This window comes from Megalops cyprinoides, chromosome 3 (assembly GCF_013368585.1).
Source record: "Megalops cyprinoides isolate fMegCyp1 chromosome 3, fMegCyp1.pri, whole genome shotgun sequence".
NCBI lineage: Eukaryota > Metazoa > Chordata > Actinopteri > Elopiformes > Megalopidae > Megalops > Megalops cyprinoides.
In genome coordinates, this window is record NC_050585.1 from 21,872,713 (window position 1) to 21,893,083 (window position 20,371).

The window sequence follows — 20,371 nt, forward strand, 5'->3', positions numbered from 1 at the left end:
TTAAACCACCACGGCAGCTCAGAGGAAGTGAGAAATAACCAAACATAATACAGGTAGAACCCTAGAGTAGAAATGCTGGAAGGAAACATTATGCTACGGTGGAAAATACGGTCATATATGCTCAGATATGGTCATCCAAATATATTAAATATTGTTGAGAACAGATTCATTATACTAGTCCATCTGAAATAGTGAAGATGAAATATCCTCATATTTTCGTAAGTACAACACTGTGGAGATGTTCCTGTCGGTCACAGAAGGCAGATGTTAGATAAGCATGATCGCGTGCTCTGTCTCTGACGTTTAATGTCAGGACACTAATAGCTAAAGGTCCGGTTAGAGAGTAATGACTCCTGTAATGATTATTATCTGTCATATAACTTCATCGTAGTTCACGTTTAAAGCAGCATTACGTCATTAACTCATTAATTAGAAGGGTTGCTTGTCTTCGTAAACCGCTTCGAATTGATGCTTCGCAAAACCACAAAGAATGTCCTTCAGAATTTGTTCACATACAAAAATAATTAGACACAAAAGTAGATAATTGTGACAGACAGCGCAGATTGCAGAAAGGGTGCTTAGCTCTACATTTAGTCAGTTTGATCCTTGTTTGCCAGTTGAATTTTTTCCCAGTCTCTGAGAGAGATTGTACGCCTAGTTATTTAACAAAACTGTGATCCTTGGCGGTTTTTTAAACTTCACAGAGGCAGTTGCTGTAACCATGGGAACAAACAGTGTTACAATACAGCGACACCACCAAGTCAGTACCATATCAAACCGCTGTCACACCCTGAAACCACCTCACCGCTGCCGTCAGAGCATAGCGATGTGATGATGTCATAGCTGCAAGGGTCCTCTTTGAAGCCCCTCCCCTTCATTTTATAAGTGCAACAGAAGTTCACTGCATCACCAATAACACACGCTAAAGCTATTACTAATAATACAACACAGTTCAGGCTCATTCCAGCCTTCCCATATTCTCTGATTTTAATTAACCAACAGCACTCACATGAACAAATTCAAAGAGTTTTTTTCTTTGTTGTTGGCGTTTAGTGGGGCTAACTAATGTTAAACCACCACATTCACACACGAGTACAAATAAATTACATATGTACAAAATGTAGAATCAAGGCATTTACTTCAAAGACCAAGAAAAACATTTCCTACAAGCAAGTCATTCTCTGTCTTTAAGGCTATGGTATTTGTTCCTGAATAGCACACACTTGTTTGTGGCTAATATGAGGTAACTGTGTCTTCAATATGAACTCATCATTATTTTGTGTAATGTTCATCATGTATTCTGCAAACATGTCATTGGCTACAAAGAAGTGCTGCTTGACTTTGGACGTCAGTTACCTGATACATCGTACTGCCTCGTTAGGGTGAAGGCTGGAGGGGGTTGGTCCCAATGTGACCTCTGACCCCACCTTTGTTACTCTTACTGTAACAATGAGGGAAGGAATCTTCAGCTGCCATAGAAAGAGTGCCCTTTACTCCAGTGCTGTAAACATCAGCAGCCAAGCAGGCATAAAGTGTAGAATAGCACCTGATACATCTGGAATGAAAACTATGAAGCCCCTTCCCTCTCTCCACTCTATACTGAGGCATGGAAGGTTGGCCACAGCAGCCTGTAAGGACCTCAAAATCTTTTGGCGAGACACTCCATCATACTGCTGTCCTTCCTTAGAGAGAAGATTTAGTACAGGGCGACTTAACCCCAAACCTGGATGACTGTAGCGGTCCAGGGCTACTCCGGCTACTCTACCCTGGTCCTGGAGAGCTGCAGTGTCTTCAGGTTCTCATTCTAGCCTGCCACTAAACCATTTCAATCAACTACGAATTACCTTGTTTCAACCAATCTAGTGTCTATCCCCAGCTCTGAGAGTGTCAGAAATTTAGCTGGAAAACCTGTGCTGGATCACTGCCCTTGTGGACCTGAGTTGAGCAGCTCTGGTGAAGGAATCAGAACAGAGCTTGTGTACGCTGGGAGCAGCTAATGCAGAGTCATGAGGTAGCAGACGAGAGTTTTAGAGCTCTAGTAACACTAGTGCCAGTACTCATACATACATTCTCACTACATTCTCAATATGACACATTCGGCTTCAGGCACTCCCTACACCCCTACATGCCATAGGTGCTCAATGTTCCGCTCCCACTGAATATGTCCAGAGGTGTAGCGCTGTATATCACATGAGTTTGGAGTGTGATAGACTAAAGGCTAGTTTAATGAGAATATTGAAAAAGACAGAGGAAAAAAGCAGCATTGTGGCCAATGTTGTGTCTGTAGTCCACTGTATCTTAAATGGTATCTTTATAACAAATCTGAGATGTGTGCTCCTGGAGGCGGAAGGTGTGTGTTCTTAGGCTGGGGGGGGGGGGGGGTTGGGGTGCGGGGGGGATCCTAGATCTCCTTCTTGGCCTCGCGGCCCGTCTTCAGGAAGTCGCTGCGGAGCAGGCGGTAGAAGAGCACGATGTTCATGGCGGTCATGATAGCCAGGCCGACGCTGCCGACAGTGTAGCTGAAGAGCGGGACGCGGTCGCGGTTCAGCACCAGCCAGCGGGTCATCCAGGCCAGGGTGTTGATGCGGAACACCACATAGGTGCCCAGGTTGATCATGCTGTTGACCCGGTAGGATGTGGTCTTGGCCTGGCCTGCCATGCGCAGCACCTGCCGCAGGTGCAGGAACACCGAGTTGATCTCCACCAGCAGCGCCACCACCGCGAAGCCCACGTACCGGCGGGTCAGCACCGAGATCCCAAAGCAGGTGATCACCTTCAGAGGGAATACACAGACAGGTAAGAGCTGAAATCCAAACAGAGTGCACTCACACACACACACGCACGTGCACACACATGCACACACATGCACACACACACACGCGCGCGCGCGGACACACACACACACACGCGCGGACACACACGCGCACACACACACACACACGCGCACACACACACACACACGCGCACACACATGGACACACACACACACGCGCGCGTGCACACACACACACACACACACGCACAAACACACACACACGCGTGCACGCACACACACACGCGCGCGCACACACACACACGCACACATGCACGCACGCGCGCACACACACACACACACACGCGCACACACACACACACACACACACACACACACACACACACACACACACACACACACACACACACACACACACACACGCACACACACGCATGCGCACAGATTATCATGAAACTTAATTAAACAAGATGATAATACCTAGGGGAAGCATCTGATTGGAGATTGGATGAGCATTTATTGAATCTGCCTCACAGTAAATTAGCCAATTAGCCAATTCACCAAGTAGCCAATTGGCTTGGTGTAGGCTTGGCACCTTCAATCAAATCTCAATCAAATTTCAAACACTGAAAAAGACATACCATCTAATCATCTCAGCTTTGTACTAAGCTGCACACCTGTGACCACATTACTTTATGTAGAAGCTTTGTCAGATTGAACAGTATTTCATCAGGTTAAATAAAGGACAGGTAGATAAAATAAGGCAGTGAAACTATCATGGACAGCGTTCTACTGTTTTCAACATGGGAACTGACAGGGGCATTGAGATGTACACAAAAGGAACAGGATAAAAATCAGGTCACAGAAAGTCACCACAAACATTTGAACAGCCGATAGCCAAACATCCCCTGTTCTTCACAGCACAGACAGCACTATACATAAATACGAAGGTACTGTTGTGTTTAATGTCTCCAGCAACCAGCCTCCTCTTCAAATTATACTCATGACCAAGAACAATCTGCACATTTGATAATGGCCACTAGATGGGGCTTGCTGCCAGTGTCACCAACACCCTGAGCCAGTTTCTTTAAAGTTGTCACCCACTCCATAACCAAATCCAGCTTTTCCAGTCTACAAGCTGGCTTTGCATTGTACATCAATGGGAGATGTGTTTTTTTTTTCCTCAAGAGAGTCAACACTGTAGCAGCCAAAATCAGTTTAAGGAAAAACCCAGAAAGTCTCCATGGCATAACACAAACCAACACACCCACCTAACAATCCACATTTCTTTGGGTTCCATTGCTTAGGTCCTCCACTACAGCACATCTGTGATAACCGGGATCAGCAACATTTTTATCCCAGTGTGGGAGAGACACACACACCACCCAGTTAAAACAAGGCCTCCATTGTCAGGAGTAACAAAACCTGTCCTCTGTTTCACCAGAAGGCTTGCGCCCCACACAGGGGCCTGGATAAAAGGCAGAAAGGCTGAATTCAGAGGCAGCTCTGTCCCTGCTGAGTGATGCCGATCACGAGGGCCAGAATGACGGTGTCCCCCCCCCCCCCCCAGCAAGCTCTTGGGGGGGCTGGGGAGGTACAGCTGTGAGCATCAAAATCCAAACATATGGAGGAGAAATAATGCCTATATTTGACCTGAATAACTGGACATTGTATGTGAATGCATATATATTGTTATTTACATTAATTGACAAATACATTCTACAATACATTTGCCCACAATGGAACATCTTTCATGTATAGTCATAAATCAAGTGGGGTTTGTTTTTTTTAATTGTACTTATATTTTGATTATACGGCATATTTTAAGACACCCTTCTTGGTTTAATGTTTAAGCATTATCGGGACCAGTCAATCAGTCAATCAAAGTTTATTCAGTATAGTGCTAATAACTAAGCTTAGTGTGTCATTACAGAATATTAAACTCACCACACAGCAAACATTCACGTTCCAATCAAAGAACCACATTCTCATTGCATGGTAAAATCCTCTGTCTAAACTCTTAACATAAAATCCTCTGTACCTGAATTCTCATTGTGCGCAAAAGGTCAAAACGTTCAAAACTAATCACGGCTCTCACTCATCTGAAGTGTTGCCAGACACCGTCACCAGGAAAAAAAAAAAACACATGGGTGCCCGTACAGACAAAAGCTGTCTCACGTCAGCGTGGTTTTGTGTTTGCTCACAGGCTTGTGTTTACCCCCCAGCGCACGTTAGACAGGGCCTCTACAAGGTAGCCTCACCTTCTTTAGTGAACTCTCACACACTGGCTTTCCCTTCTGAACCCTGATAGGTAGGTGAACTCCCACAGCAGCCTATCAATCAAGTTTATCTCAGTCACATGACCAATAACAAGGAGGGGAGTCTGCCATAGGCATCACACTGCAGTTCCTGCCATCTGCATTGCCCAACAGAAGATAGGAGTAGTCCCCCCAGGCTAAAGACCCAGGTCCCCAGCAGGAGGAGGCAACCTTTTATAAGAAACCCTTGTGTGCTCCTGCTCCATACCACCACCATGATGTGTATCAGTGGTAGTTCACTACTTAGCCTTGTGTGGTCCTGTGCAGATCCAGCTGTTGCTCTGGAGCAGCAGTCATTCTGCTCCCTGTGTATTCCTGGCCACACACAGAGCAGCTGAGTGCTGCAGGAGTCCTGCTAAATCCACACTGCTTTCGTCCAAAGTAGAGATTCACAGAGACTACAGTCTGACCTGCACTGTTATCCTCCAAAGTAGGGATTCACAGAGACTACAGTTTGACCTGCACTGTTATCCTCCAAAGTAGGGATTCACAGAGACTACAGTTTGACCTGCACTGTTATCCTCCAAAGTAGGGATTTACAGAGACTATAGCATGACCTGCACTGCTAACCTCCAAACCTCCAAAATGGGGACTCACAGGCGCTGTGGGTATGAAATGGGCCCTTGTTTGTGTGGCTAGTTCTTCTTACACAGTCCCAAGCCCCCAGAGCACCACGGAACACGCGGAGATAAGGAGTGGCCCTGACCTGTCGCTCAAGCCCTTATCGGAGGGAGCAGGAAGTTCCCTGCTCCACCGTTCTCCGAACCTGACTGCAGACAAGGCCTGGGATTGTGCTGTGTACACACTTTGCAGAATGCCTTCCCAGAATGCCTGTGTTCGCTTACACACAGGGCTCCACAACCACAAAGCATGTGCTGGGATTAAAGGCCTGGGGTCATGAATGTGTTTATGGAGACTCCTTTCTCAGGCTCACCTTCAGGGTAACACTGGCAGGTCAATCTCATTTGCATTCACTCTCTGGCACAACTGAAAGCGCTGACAATACTGGATAAAAAGCCATTTGAACAATTAACATGAAAAATAACATAAGAAATTACTGAAGTCTATATGTGACCGTATGTGTGTCTGAGTCTCTGAGTGACTGAAAATGACTGCGTTTGTGTGCGTGCATGTGGGACGGAGAGTATTTGTGTGTGTGAGCCTATGAGTCTGTGAATACCTCTGTGTGTGTGCGGTGTGAGCCTGTGAGCATATGTATGTAAGAGGGAGTGTGATTGTGTATGTAATAGGCCTATGAGTGTGTGTGAGCCTGTGAGGGTATGTGTGCGTGTGATCACACACGATCAAGTGACAGACTGCAATAATCCACCGGCTTGAGGGCAGACACCAGCGCAAGCGTATTAGGAGCAGTCAGAATTAGCCAGTTTACTGCAGCAATCCATTCTTACTGCAGACGCGATACAGAAGCTAGAGCCAAGTCTGAGATAATCCCATTAAAGCATACTGATGTAAACATAGTGGAACCAACTCTACAAGGGCCACTGTTTCCCTGGGGAGATGCATCCGGTGTGGGACCAAAAACTGGTCTGAAAATTGAGTCACCATCCTTAAGGAGAGCCTGGCCACTCCACAGTCACTGTTCTATAAAGGTGCCCTGTGTTTGGCTTGGGAGAGTGGGTGCAGACAGTTGCAAGCATTTTCAGCCCATGCACATTAATGTGGTAGAGATGTGAAGATGCAGGGGAAAGTGCACCCAGGAGAATGCATGTTTGTCTCTTTAACATGGTCCCTTTGGGGTTAATTAAGCCCCTCCACTGCACAGAGGCGGCAGTCCGACCACGTGCGGGCTCTCCGCACAGAACTCTGCCCTCTCACTAGCCCTGGAGAGCTGGGACACGGGCGTAACGATCCTCTCACACAGAGTCTCTGCTCTGCGTCCAGCTGCAGTACATGATAAACACATGAAACCAGTTCCACAGCTCCACTCTCACACTAAGCAAACTGTCTCAAAGGTCCATGGCTTCCAAGCCCTGTGAGCTGAACACCGTGCTCAGCTGTGCGTGACCAGACGAGGCGGCGGGGTGACTTGGTAGTGTGTCACTATAAGCCACCCTCCCTCCGGCCCCAGACGGGAACGCCCCTGATGCTACACACACAGGGCAAAGTGCACCGTGTGTAAACATCTGAAGCCTCAGGGACTTACACCACCATAGCCACACATTTCACAGGCATTACAGTACCTGAAGAAAGACAGATGTGCTAGTGAGGGAGAAAACACTGCTGTTAGGGCAGTACATACGAGGGTGGGACAGGGTGGTGAGCTGTGACGCCATAAAGCAAAGGGGTTGGAGAGGGTAGTAAGTTGTCTCATTGCCTTCTGAAATCGCAGCACACCACCCTGTCCCACCCTCTTCCTTGACGACATCACAGCATACCACCCTGTCCCACCCTCTTATGCACTGCCCTAACAGCGGTACATACGAGGGTGGGACAGGGTGGTGTGCTGTGATGTCATCAGGGGAGGGGTTGGACTGGGTAGTAAGTTGTCTTGCCTTCTGAAATCATGAGGCAGCATGGTGAGCTGTGATGTCATAAGAGAAGAGGTTCGACAGGGTGGTAAATTGCAATGTCACAAGGGAAGGATGAGGTTTCATGGTGATCTGTGATGTCAGAACAGAAAGAGGGCAGGGCAGCGTCTTAAGGTGCAATGGCCACTGGAAGTAGGACTGGGTGTGACAGCTCTGCAGAGCCAGTGGGCATGTGACAACCTGACACAGCTATCAGTGAGTCCTCAATGGAAGAACCGCAACAAGCATTCACCCCGGGGCAGAGACTACATCACTGCTTTCCCAGGAAAAAAAAAAAAAACAAAGAGGGGAAACAGGTTTTTAAAACCGGCAGTGCAACCATTCTGGAGGGCTGGCACGTCCTGTCCCTAAACTCCACTAATGTCGCCTCCCTCACTGCATCTGCTGTGGAAGTGTCACGCCCTCCAGACATCAGCCCCAAGGAGGAGCAGACAGCACCCTGCACTGCAGGCCTGGAGTACCAAGCATCCTGAGCTCACTTTTTAGGTTTGATTGGGTCTGAGTAACAATCGGGTAATTCATCAGCTGAATGAATCAACATGTAGTTTGTTTACGCTGTTATTCTCTGACCCCAGCCCATTGTGCAGCACCTGTACAGATCTGACCACATAGATGGATTTAACCATGGCTTCTCCATGCTCCTAACCAGTGCATGTCAACAGTGTAAAAGAGCAGCTTTTCTGCAATGGGTTTATTAGTCAGCTTTTATGGTACTTCAAAGCTTGTCAAGGTTTGTGTGACATGCAGTCACAGGACAATCTAGCTTGATGTTAAAAGCATTTTTGACTAAATTTAAATACCTTAGTGTGAAAAGAGGCTGCTTCACAATACACAGCTGAATGAAAGAGAATCACCTGTGAGGAGAGACAGGTTATTCAGCTGATTACATACTTACAGACAAAGCAAGACAGAGTGAAAAAGGCTGAGATAAACTGTCAGTTTAAGATAAGACTCCTGCCTTTTGACCACACAGTGAGGGAGGGGCAGAGGATGATAATTATCCAGCACAGATATAAGCCTCAGCACCATAAAGACTAAACACCTTCAGATCACCCGGGAGAGAGCCACAACCAAATCACTAAACCATTATTAATTATAAACTACTACTAATACACTACTAATGATTATTATTGTTATTACTTCTATTTCACTATTATTATTACCGATTTCTGGGCATGTACCTGGGGGGGGGGATTCCCTGCATTGTGCATTAAGCTCTTATGCAGCTGGCTGAGACAACTGTGCCTCACCCAGGATCCAAACTCCTAGCTTTTCTTTCCGCTTGCAAATCCAATACACCATATCACTGACTGAATACAGCAGGAATGTCATTTGCTCTCCCCCCACTTGACAATGGCTTGATAGTGTCTCTGTGAGAATGTGAATCACTGCGAATCAGTGTCTGTGGAAACAGGTTTTTCCAGTTTCAATCAGTTAAGGTGCTTTTCCTGCCACTGGAGACCTGGGAGGGCAGCCAGGGGGCTGGCATGGCATTCCCCAAAGGATGTTTTCCATAATCAGAGGTTGCCAGGCAACTAGCACATTAACATAACGCAATCATGCTCCGCATTCTGTGATACAACTCTCCTGATCACCATGACAACTGTGAAGCCACTTACCACACAGATCTCCATAATACCAAATGAAAAAAGATTGTATTTGAACACACTGAAAGACTCCCACACCATGTAACGATACAGAATAATGAAGCCCAACAGCAGTCCATACTGATAATCTGAAAAGGTAGCAGTGCAGTGCAAGCAATATATTTGTCATGACTGACAAAAAAGGCCCTTCAAAAACCCCCAGCAGCAGTGTTTTTATTTTCCTCGGGTATTGTGTCAGAAGACAGCTAGTGGACGGAGTTAAAGTCACAGCTCACTCGGGTTAATCTGACCACTAAGTGTGTCTGCACAGCCCTAGACCCTGCAACACGAGAGCATCCTCACAAGAGTTGATGTCCTGGGGCTTTAAGTCCTGCTGATTCATGTGTGTTGGAATGTATTCTCAGATCCATAAATTCTCTCCCAAAGCCCGCCAAATATCATTCTGTTTTATGCTAAATCAGGACCAAGGTCCACAAACAGGTTTCGCCATTTCTGAAGCACTCTTTTTGGACACCCTCCTGCCATACACACCCATGTGCAGATCACCTGAGGTGTTCTTATGCTCCCTCCATCCCTTGCCCCCTCCCCGGTGCAGTCAGTTGAGCCTCCTCTTTTCTCCCCAGGTTGTGGAGAAGCTTCCAGCAGAGCCGGTCAATCCTAACCTCGGCCAACCGGCCGGACTCCCTCTGATGCACTCAGACCCCTGGGCCTTGCCACCACATCGCCCCTCAGAGCCCTCGATGGACCACATTCCTCCCCCCCTTCTGAGCGTAGCGTGCCATGATGCGAGCCTGTGGGGAGTTCACTGGCCACATTCTGCATACCTCAGACGCACCTGGAAACCCCCTCCAACCTGAAGAACCTGGAGCACAGACTCGACAGAACCTCCAGCCACCTGCTGGGCCATCAATGGTCATATCAGCCTTTTATCTGTACGGGTTAGGTTTGCAAAGGAGCAGTTCCTGCCCATTCTCTCTGGCCAGACCACTCCATATCTGTATGGCCCCCTAATTTAAACAGGCAGCAATGGAGATACAACTGCAAAATGAGCAGGTACTTGTCAGCAGAGGAAACCCCCTTCTGAAATGTTTTGAAATATTCCCCTTTAGACAATGATGCATTTAATGAGTGAAGACATGGAAAAATCTAGAATCCCTGCACTGAACTTGGTAAGTCTATGGCAGAGTGCTACTGATCTAGTATGGCTATGTCTATGGCAGTGTGGAGCTGACCTAGTACTGTTATGCCTGTGGCAGTGTAGCACTGATCTGGCACTGCTACGTCTATGGCAGTGTGGAGCTGATATGTTATTGCTGTGAGTGCTGAGACAGGTTTTGTTGTGTCAGAGTTTCTGTTCTGAGGGAGTTCCATGGCAGCAGCAGTGGAACACGTGGATGCCAGATGCAGCTCTTCCTGTCTGGAAAGAGCGATGGAGAGGGAGAGATGGAGGGAGAGAGGGGGAGAAATGGAAAACAGGAAAGGGGGAAAGAAAGAGTGAGAGGAGAGAGGAGGCTGACAGGGAGATGTAGGGAACAGGACAAAAGAGAGGCAGGAAAGGAGTAAATGGGGTAAACAGAAAAGAGGGAGAGAGAGAAAGTAAAGGAGAGAAAGCTACTTTTATGAGGGGCTTTGTCAGTGCATAAGCCTAGATACAGCTTCTCCTTGCCTGCAGGGTTCTGTACTAATGACACCAATACTATTAATAATTAAATGTTTTTATTTCTCAGCACCTAGTTATATCCAGGTCAGAGCTATGACCTGCTTCCTCTGTACCTGCTGGTTTAAGCGAACAATTTCAAGCTAATTATCGCTGATTTATACTCAGAGCTCCATGCCAACAAGCGCTGGTTTAAGCTCAGAGTTGCATGCTAACAAGCACTGGATTAAGATCACAGTTTCATGGTAACAAGCGCTGGTTTGAGATTACACCCTCATGCTGAAGAACGCGGGCTTCCTGTGCCGGGAAAAAGGGTAAAGGAAACAGCAGGAAAAACTTTACAGGCACACTGTTCCGATGACATAACATGTTCCGCGCGGCCAGGGAGAAAGGGAGACACAGGCGGGATGCAGTGGAAAGCACAGGGTGGCAGAGAGCCACAGCCGGAGGCACAGCCTTCTGTGACAGCCCGGCTGTGGCCCGGCTGTGGAGCACCGTTATCAGCACCTTACACTCAGCTACACATTTACACCACCGTGCCACAGCGACTGAGGTACAGAGCCTAGCTCCCACCGGCAGCAGCAGCCTGCTCAGGGTCTGAACCCATCGCCTTCTGTTCCAGAGTCAAGACTTGTTACTATGTCAACACATGCTAGCTCTGACAAAAACTGACTGGAGGAAATGAAAGGGTGTCATTACTGACAGAATTACTGGTGTAGTCTTTTTTTTTTTTTTAAATGTTTTGCGATATTTATAAAATATTAGTGATTATATCACCACAAAACTGAATCAATACGCTGACAGAACCATAGCTCTAAAAATGAAATGACATTTATGGTTCACACATTGCATTAAAATAATTTACATATTAAATGTTATACATGACCATTACATTTACATACCAAGCACAGCAATGAGATATTTTGAAGTGAGGTTGACTTCCAGGTCACTGAATGGTCAGTTTCCTTGGCTTTAAAAGTGAAGATTTTAACCCCACTGTTTAGATACCTATGAATGTGCCGTTTTACTGGGAACTTATTATCACAACAGAGTTGAGGCCCACAACAAACTGGTGCCTTGTGAGTTAGAGCTGTGTTTGAATAGGCAGCCACTGTATCGAGTATTTGTCTGCATTGATCCTAAGATTAGAGTGTGTCTGGCAAATGTCTGTGGGTCACAGAGTGAGAGGGACTGACAGTTTCTCTCAGGTTGGTAGAGCCATGCACATGAGAGAGAATCATTTATGAAATTCACCGGGTATTCACTTGTACAGCTGAGTGCTAGGAGGGTGCCAGCTCACGTAGAGAACCAAACGCACATAGCACATCCACAGTGTCACTGTGAGGGGTGCAGGTGCATGTGCAACCACAATCCTCACTGTCCAAACCACACACCACCACACTCAAATAACCTGCCAAGCTAAAGACCCAGGTCTCCACTCGGGGGGATTAACTATGCTCCTGTCTCACCTCTTGGGGGTGTTGTCACCTTCTCAGTTAGTCACTGAGTCCCAATGACTCAATGACTAACTCCCTCCCAAAAGTAGCTAATTACCAACAGAACTACATTCTAAACATTGGGCAAAGAGCATTAAGAAAAAAAGCATCAGACCACTCAGGGATTCCCTTACTTGTACTAGATACCAAATAAAGAAACTTAACCATATCATGACTCTCATCTGCCCATAACAAAATAAAATATGTTTACCACCTACATCAAAATCACTGGCAAATTTGATTGGTTTTCAGCCTTTTGTTAAAGTCAGCTTGTTTCACACAGCTACCCTTACAAGCTCGTTCCTCTCTGCCTTTGAGACTGGCCTCACCACAAACCTGTTTTTAGGGTGCGTCGTCAACAATCGTCTCAATCAGGATATGACCCAATAGCAGAGGAATGCCTCAACCCATGTAATGAACACAGCACTCATCTTTCAACATGTGACAATCTCAGCTGTGGAGAGATTTATTTTTCATTGTATTCATTTAGGAATCGCCCTTTGAATAAACAGGGCTAAAAATGGACAGAAGAAGAGGTAGAACAATGAAGAAAATATATCAGTATCTCACTCTTTTGTTAGTGTGACCCCTTAGAGGGTAACCTAAAAATCTAAATTTAATTTTTCATGTTATGTACAGTGTTTACATACATGCTGGGGACAGCATTTTAACTTCTGGAGCCAGACCGGAAAAACAAGAATTTCATAAGCCTCCTTCATAACCATCCAGGCATCGCATGCCCCTTAGTGCCAGTCCAGTGCCCTTACTACTAAAGTACTGTTTTTTGCCTTAATGCGTCACTGTGCTCCAAGGTGTTGAAGAGTTGGTCCTGAAGACTTACCACTGTATGGTGAAAGAGGAGCTCCCAGGACTGGGTGATCTTCTGGTTGAACACCATGTCACAAAAGTCATAGATGAAGTAGCCTGGGAGAGAAAGGGGCAGAAAAAAAAAAATTAAAAACCTTAAACCATTTGTAAAGCTATACTTTTGTACAAACGCATCTCTGGCTTTTTTGGTAGCTTGGGTAGCTGGATACCTTGACGGCAGCAACTGTTGTCAAGATGTACAGTAAACATACTTACATCTTGCATGTCACTCTAGATAAGAGCGTCTGCTAAGTGACAAATATGAGAATGTAAATGTCAGTTACAGGTGGGTGGGTGAGGGGTGGCAGTATTGCAGTATCCCATTGTAAGTGCATGCATGTTCTTAAATTAAGGACAATGTTATTGAGATGCCGTTACCATGGCAATAGCTGCGCATTCCATAACGGAGGACCCAAACCAGTTGCTGCATCCCATTTAAAATGGTCTTTTCATCCCACTGCCACCCCACCCCTGGTCACAGGGCCTCAGATCCGACACCAGGATGAACGTGAGCACACAGCACGTATGGACACAGTATGTGGCGGTGCTATCTGCCAGGAGTTGGAATTGCAGACTTACAAACAATTAGAGAACAGCAAGAGAGGGAAAGAGCACAGTATTGAAGAGAGTCCAGTATCAAGAGAGGCACACTGCACACACCTCTGTCTCCACACAGGCATGATCAGAATAAATGGCCACAGACCATGGGTAACCAGAGCAGTCTTAAAAAATGGAACACTGCCCTTGCAACTACATGGGACAATGGCTAGCTGGGTGAGATAAAGACCCAGGTCCCTCATGCACGGAACCAATCAAATGCTTGTCCATGACTCCAGGGGTTGACATCACTGTTTGTGGTGCACTTACATATACCCTGTGCTCTGCTGTATGCATTCTGTCACACAAGCATATACACAAACACACACAAAAACATGCATGCCACTAAGGGAGACAACCCACTGCACTCATGAAAGAAGCAACTTTACACTCCTGCGTTCCCACACACACCCCTGACTTTTTCCCACAGGCCAATAAGCGGTCTACACTGGGGCGAGCTCAAGCACATGGCCCCATGGGTAACTGATCTGCTAAACAAATAAATCAGTACTGGCTATGCCAAAAAAGGAGAGCAGCTTGGCACAAGTGCTGCTGCAAATGCATTTCAGCAATGCAGAAGAGCCGGGAGAGGCAAAGGTGCAGGCAGAGAGGCCCCATCCTTCAGCAACTAGGGCAAAATGCAGTCATTTAAACCACAGCCTGCCCCTGTGCCAACCAGGCAATAATCTTTGTTGGATTCGGCCGAGTGCTGTGGTCTCCAGCACTTGGTGAGTCTAAACTGAGTGTTAATGATTAAATAACCAGAGGAGCCATAACTGAACAGACAAGGCACGTCTCCACAGCCCCGAAGCCTATCGGGCCTCTCAGACAGAAGACTTTTCACAGTTCGCCCACAAAACCCTGCACTGAGAATCATATCTGGGCAAATAGATAGAATGTTCCAGCTGCACCACAGCACTGGCGAGCAAGTGTGTAAACAAGCCAGTAAATTTACCAAATGTTGGGAGAGCCACTGGTTAGGAAGTGGTTTCCATGCAGATGTTTGTGGCCTGCCCCCAAAGAAAACAACTGGCCCATCTTTACAGGGTTTCCACCTCACCAGAGCTGGGTTTCCAGCCAATCTCATGTGCAAAACAACAGCTTAATTAAAAAATCCACAGTGGAAATTACACAGGGGGGGAGGTGTGGTTTGCTGTGAATAACACCATAAAACCCATCAGAGCAATTCGTATAGCAGGCTGCTCCAATCAGCACTGCACTTGAGCACTGCATTGCTCAAAGGAGCAATGGAAGGGTTTTATCTCCACATTCATAAAATAATTAAACAAATCGATATTTCCAGAAATGGGAAAAGGCATCAGAACCAGGTAAAGTTCAATGGCTGCACCATTTGATAGTTGCTCACGGGTCATGAGAGGAAATGGTCATTTCATTACTGTCTATTAATCCTCCTGCACTGGAGGGCATGTTCCTGTCTGGACTCTGTGACCAATTAGAAAGGTTTTTCAGCTCAACATGGACCTGCTAAGATTCTGCTGCCCTGTTCTTAAGAGGGGGTCACGTGCCCAGTGTTGGGGTGAGCTGGTGACTGGAACGGTCTGTGACATCCCCCCCAATAGATTCTGTGGCTCCCAGCTGCCAGTGCTCTGGGAAGAACCCGCCAGAGAATGTGAGCAATCTTTGGAATTCTAGAACCCTCGCTTCCCAGCACAGACCCAATGAATTAGCAGGCTTAGCAGACACAAGTTTGTGTGGGCACATTTCATGGCACAGAGGAAACCAAACAATTCAGCAAGGAGGGAGGGCCAGTCTGAACTCCTGGCTACTACCTGCTGTCTGTTGTGCCAGCTGAATATTGAAGTTCAGTTTGATAGACTTGAAGAGGAAATTTCACATTTTTTTTTTGTTTTGCAGATACTCTTGTTGAGAAGTTGCATAATTCCAAAAACAGGTTGCCAGTGATAAATCATCTATGATAGCCGTTATCTGCAATTGTCCTTTCTTTGCCCACACATAGAATCCCATAGTTCACGTTCATTGGGGGCAGGCCTGTGGGTTAATCTATGAGCACTGAATTTCTGCCTTTGGCTGAATATCATCAAGCAACACAACGGAAATCAAAGCAGGGCAGCAGCAGCTATCTTGCACCAGAGAGAGAGTCAAGCAACAAGTCCAGCGGAGCGAAACACACCATCAACTATAACAGGATGAGACTTTTTTTAAGTCGGCATGATGTGGGAGGCATGTTAACAATGCAAGACAAGAGGAAAAGGATTTGGGCTACTTGTGTTATGCTCTCTGTCAGGTGTAGCTCCGTTAATTTGACTGACGTAAACCAGTCATTGCTTCAACAGAAAGGTCATCTTAGACATTGCACAAGACTAGACATTCGTAAAAATATCTGAAAATCAGTCTCACCAGTTGTCAATATGGTTTCAAGGACACAGTGAACCCACGTGTACACAAACCGAGTAGCCCGTCTATCTGACGAAAGTGTCATCGGTCGCTCTCAGATTTGTGACAAGCACTGAAACTCACAAATTTCAAAAACGTTAAGAAGCACAGGATCCGCATAAAGTGACCGTGACTGCGTGACCCTGTAATGTGGTGGGAAGGCCACAGTTCAACAGCCACGTGCGCTGTTTATGTTTCTCGTTATTTTAAGTTACAAACTAGGGGCACATGTTACACTTTGACTGAATCATATCCTTTGAGCTCACCATTACTGCCGTGAATCATTTGATACTGAATGGTTTTAATAAAACTATAAACAGGCGTTTTTCCCTAAACACCCCTATATCAACCATTATTAACGTATTAATGCAAACAATAACGGAAGCCAACGTGTCGTAGTGCAGCGGTTTAGAGCAGACGCAGTCAGATTTAGCACCGTCTGAGTAGGTCCAGTAACATTTTAATTGCCATTGAATCGCCTGACAGCGGGGCGGTCTCTGTAACAAAGCCCTCACGTGTCTATACGCAGTACGCACAGCCGCGAAATTACCTTCATAACATGAGACGCTTATTGTTTTTTATAAGTTCTTTTTTAGAACAATTTTATTACCTTCCTTCTTAACATTCTCCACCTTAAAGAGGCACTTACCGATCGACACGCACACCAGCGCGTGCGAAAACACTGAATGTGTGGATATAAGGTCTTCAGCCATCTGAGGATGCAAGTAGAAACTGCAGAAAGAGACGGAAAATCAATATCACCAACACCTCAGCCAACATTATCCGCTTGGTCAGTTTTAAAACTTTCAGAGAAGAAAGCTTAGTCCGCTGACGACGCTCAGTTGCTGTTACCAGGCTGCCAACAAATACCACAGGAAAACAAAACATTTCACATGATAGAGAAAACAAGGGAGACGCTGCTACAACCCTCATCAAGCTCAAACCGAGAATCCAAAACAATGCGCCCTCAAGAGCGCCATAGTCACTGTATAACATAAAACAAAATGAAAAAAAACTTTACATACTTAGACTGTTATCCCTACTCTCCATCCATTTTAATAAACACCCACGAGGGAATAGAAGCCAATTCATAAAAAAAACATCGACGAAATAATAAGTAGAGTCAGAAAGGCAATAGAACATTCCACTCACCACAGCACGGCCCAGATCCCAGTTATAATGCTGTGAACGAAAGAGGTTGAGATGTTTCTCCATTTCCACGCGTTCCTGCAAGCTGAGTCTGGAATAGGGAGTGCTTTAAGTCCTGTGTTCACGAGTTTGAAAAAGCCCACAGAGCATCCTGTTGTCAAAATAACAGAATTCAACTCCATTTCTCCGGAACAGCCTTTAGGTATAATATTAATCGGGAAAACGAGTCTCGTTTGCAAGCGCTTTCAAACCTTTGTTACCTCACTTGTCTATTTTGATGCTGGTTTTAAAAAATCGCATATTTTGTACAACCACGTAATTTCTACCACAAACAACCACTTATTCCATCCAGATTAAAGGAACCTCTTTATTGGCATTCACAAGACGTTTCTTTTTTAGTCTAATTATCGATGGGGAGCGAAGACTACAAAAAATTATCTAAAACTAGTAGACGTGAGTTGGTCGTACTAATGTCACTGGTACGATGTGAGTAAAATCTGGCTGTGAAACTTTGTTTCCTTCCAGCTACAATCTCCGCCCCACTACAAAGAGGTGCGGCTTCAGAACTCCGTCACGTCCCTCTCCCGCCTTATACACAGCCCCCGGTTACATCACATGCTAACTATGTACTAATAGTAATCGCCAGTTTTCACATAAGTGGTTGAAATCGGAAAAAAAGACGACGATGACTCTGAAATCTCCTCACATCATGCTGTTTTGTATTTACAATTCTGTAGCAAGTAATGGTATTCTGTGGCTGTAGAAGAGCCAAGTAGGGTGATTAATATGATTAATGAATTAATTAATCGTTGAACTGAACGGTTTATTTAGCCAATTTGTTGATCAGTTTGAAGGTACTGGTAATAGAGACCTATACCTGCGATTCGTTTCACGCTTCAGTATCAGCATAAAGTTTTACATCGAAACAGCAGATAACAGAAAGGGGTTTACAGCAGCAGGTTGTTCTCACTTGGGCATCGAGGTCAGAGGGGAAAACAGTCTGTCAGCACGAAGGGCGGCAGAGGATCCTGTCATTTAAGCGAAGTTAGCGAATCACTGCAGTGTCACACAGACAATCCAAAAGCAAGTGTCATTTATCTTATGTGTATAATCAGTGACTTTATAGCCACCGTAAGGCACCATGCGTTTACAGCAAAAAAGTGCAACGACCTAAACGATTCATCTTTGAAATAACCCTGTTTGTATTCACTAGAATAGAGCGACATCACCTGGCGTTACACGAGACCTCTGTGCGCGTTTACGATTGGTTTCGTAAGTGGTTTTGTAAGGGTCAGTTCATGAACTTCCATAATCTATTTTAATTCTGATGTCAGTGCTGAGGTCATAAGATTAATTAACCAAATGTTAACCAAGTGTTAGGCGACCCAAGGTGTCAGACCTGTAAACAATGTAAAATTTGTTGTAAAGCAAGGTTTTTAAGGTCGATATACCCAAGGCTGTCCAGATACCATTATTATTATTATTATTATTATTATTATTATTATTATTATTATTATTATTATTATTATACACCTAGCACCCAGGATCCGATCACTGCAAAAATCTAGTATGATGTAACTTTGCTTTTTGCTCTTTTTCCCTTCTCACATTGTGTACAGAAAAGCAACACGTGTGATAAAGGAGTTGTATGGTTTTTGATTTGCTCTGTTTGCTAGTGTGTTACCTTGCTGGTCGTGTAGAAGATTGTTTGGTTTTCATTACCTGTGTTCTTGTTGTTCGTGTTGCACCTGTAATATGTCTTTTATCTATCTTGCCATGGTGTCCTTGTAAATTGGACCTGAAAATCCATGGATATATAATTGACAAAAGTCGCATACTTTTCAGCTTTACAGGATCCGATGTAAATCGTTCCTGTAATTCAAAAAATTCTTCAATCAGTCAGATCCATCACAGCAAATGTCATATTGGCCCTCTTAGTTCCGCCTACTCATAATATCGAAATGTTCATTAGAATGTGGCTGGTCACTTGAAGAGGCTGTCATTTTGACTTCTATATTATACCCGCAAACAACTTTTCCTCCTGTATCTCGTGAAGGCTTTGGCAGGGTTATCAAGAGGGTCACCAAGAGCCAGTCAAAGTGGAGGAATGTGCTACCGCGTGTCAGTTTACTACAGTTTCAGCTATTACCACAGTTACCACCGTTCTGTTTAAACATTAATGCTTGCATTTTATGGCTATTATGCTGTTTTTCGAAATGTTATGATCTGGCTCAAATTTATACATGACCGAGTTATACTTTTTGCCCCGCACGCAGTTATGAAAAAACCACACACCACGATGGTTTTTGTTTCCCCTACGAAAATGGCATTGCAATGGCTCTCAGCTCTTCGGAGAGTAAAAATCTGATAGGTGGGATTGCATGATAGGCTTTGTTTTTCTGAAACACCTTTTTAAAGTAGGTTTTTGACATGACACCCGCTATAAGCCACAATGACTGCGGTTGTTGACGGTAGACAGCTGTATTGGGAAATAAACAAACTTGTTGAATAGTGCCTACAGGTGCAGAGCTGAATGGAACGGATTGTCGCAAGAGGTGCAGAGTCACGCACTTTGCCCCCACGTTAACGGCCCCATTGTTACCCTTGTTGCTTCGTCAGCCGTTTCACGTTTTGTTTATGTAGGCTACCAATGACTGTGAGTACACCCCGGGCATTACATTAACAATTCAACTCATAAAATTGATTTCTTATCTTTTCACGCTATGTGTGTGTGTTCAAATGAGCACCCCAGACAGAGACAAGGCTTAACGGTGTAATAGTGACTTTATGGATCAACCTCACAACCGGTACGTGCCCCTGAAAACATCCTGAGCACGAGGTCCGTGGGAGGGAGCTGTGGTTGCCGGGGTAACGGGATCCTGTTCCATCCCAATTGGTCCATTGCCGCTTACGAATGCATCGCAGCCCGAAAGGTGTCCGAAC

At 45.4% G+C, this 20,371-nt stretch overlaps 1 protein-coding gene across 1 annotated transcript; it reads right to left on the reverse strand.

The window, feature by feature from the left end:
• Positions 1-2,379: 2,379 nt before the first annotated feature.
• Positions 2,380-17,899, reverse strand: LOC118774863 (TLC domain-containing protein 2-like). The gene is made up of 4 exons (XM_036524416.1): positions 17,432-17,899; positions 16,929-17,011; positions 13,242-13,324; positions 2,380-2,773 (listed from the first exon to the last, which is right to left on the reverse strand). The coding sequence occupies exons 1-4, from the start codon at positions 17,608-17,610 to the stop codon at positions 2,402-2,404; spliced, it is 717 nt and encodes a 238-aa protein (XP_036380309.1). The 5' UTR covers positions 17,611-17,899; the 3' UTR covers positions 2,380-2,401.
• Between the last annotated feature and the right edge of the window lie 2,472 nt (positions 17,900-20,371).

Excerpts from the sequence above, each read along its gene's own strand:
- LOC118774863 (XM_036524416.1), bottom strand. The coding sequence starts at position 17,610 with ATGGAGTTGAATTCTGTTATTTTGACAACAGGATGCTCTGTGGGCTTT. Across the intron at positions 17,012-17,431 it reads GGGATCTGGGCCGTGCTGTG|TTTCTACTTGCATCCTCAGA; the intron begins GTGAGTGGAATG and ends CTCTTTCTGCAG. Across the intron at positions 2,774-13,241 it reads TCCTCTTTCACCATACAGTG|GTGATCACCTGCTTTGGGAT; the intron begins GTAAGTCTTCAG and ends TTCCCTCTGAAG.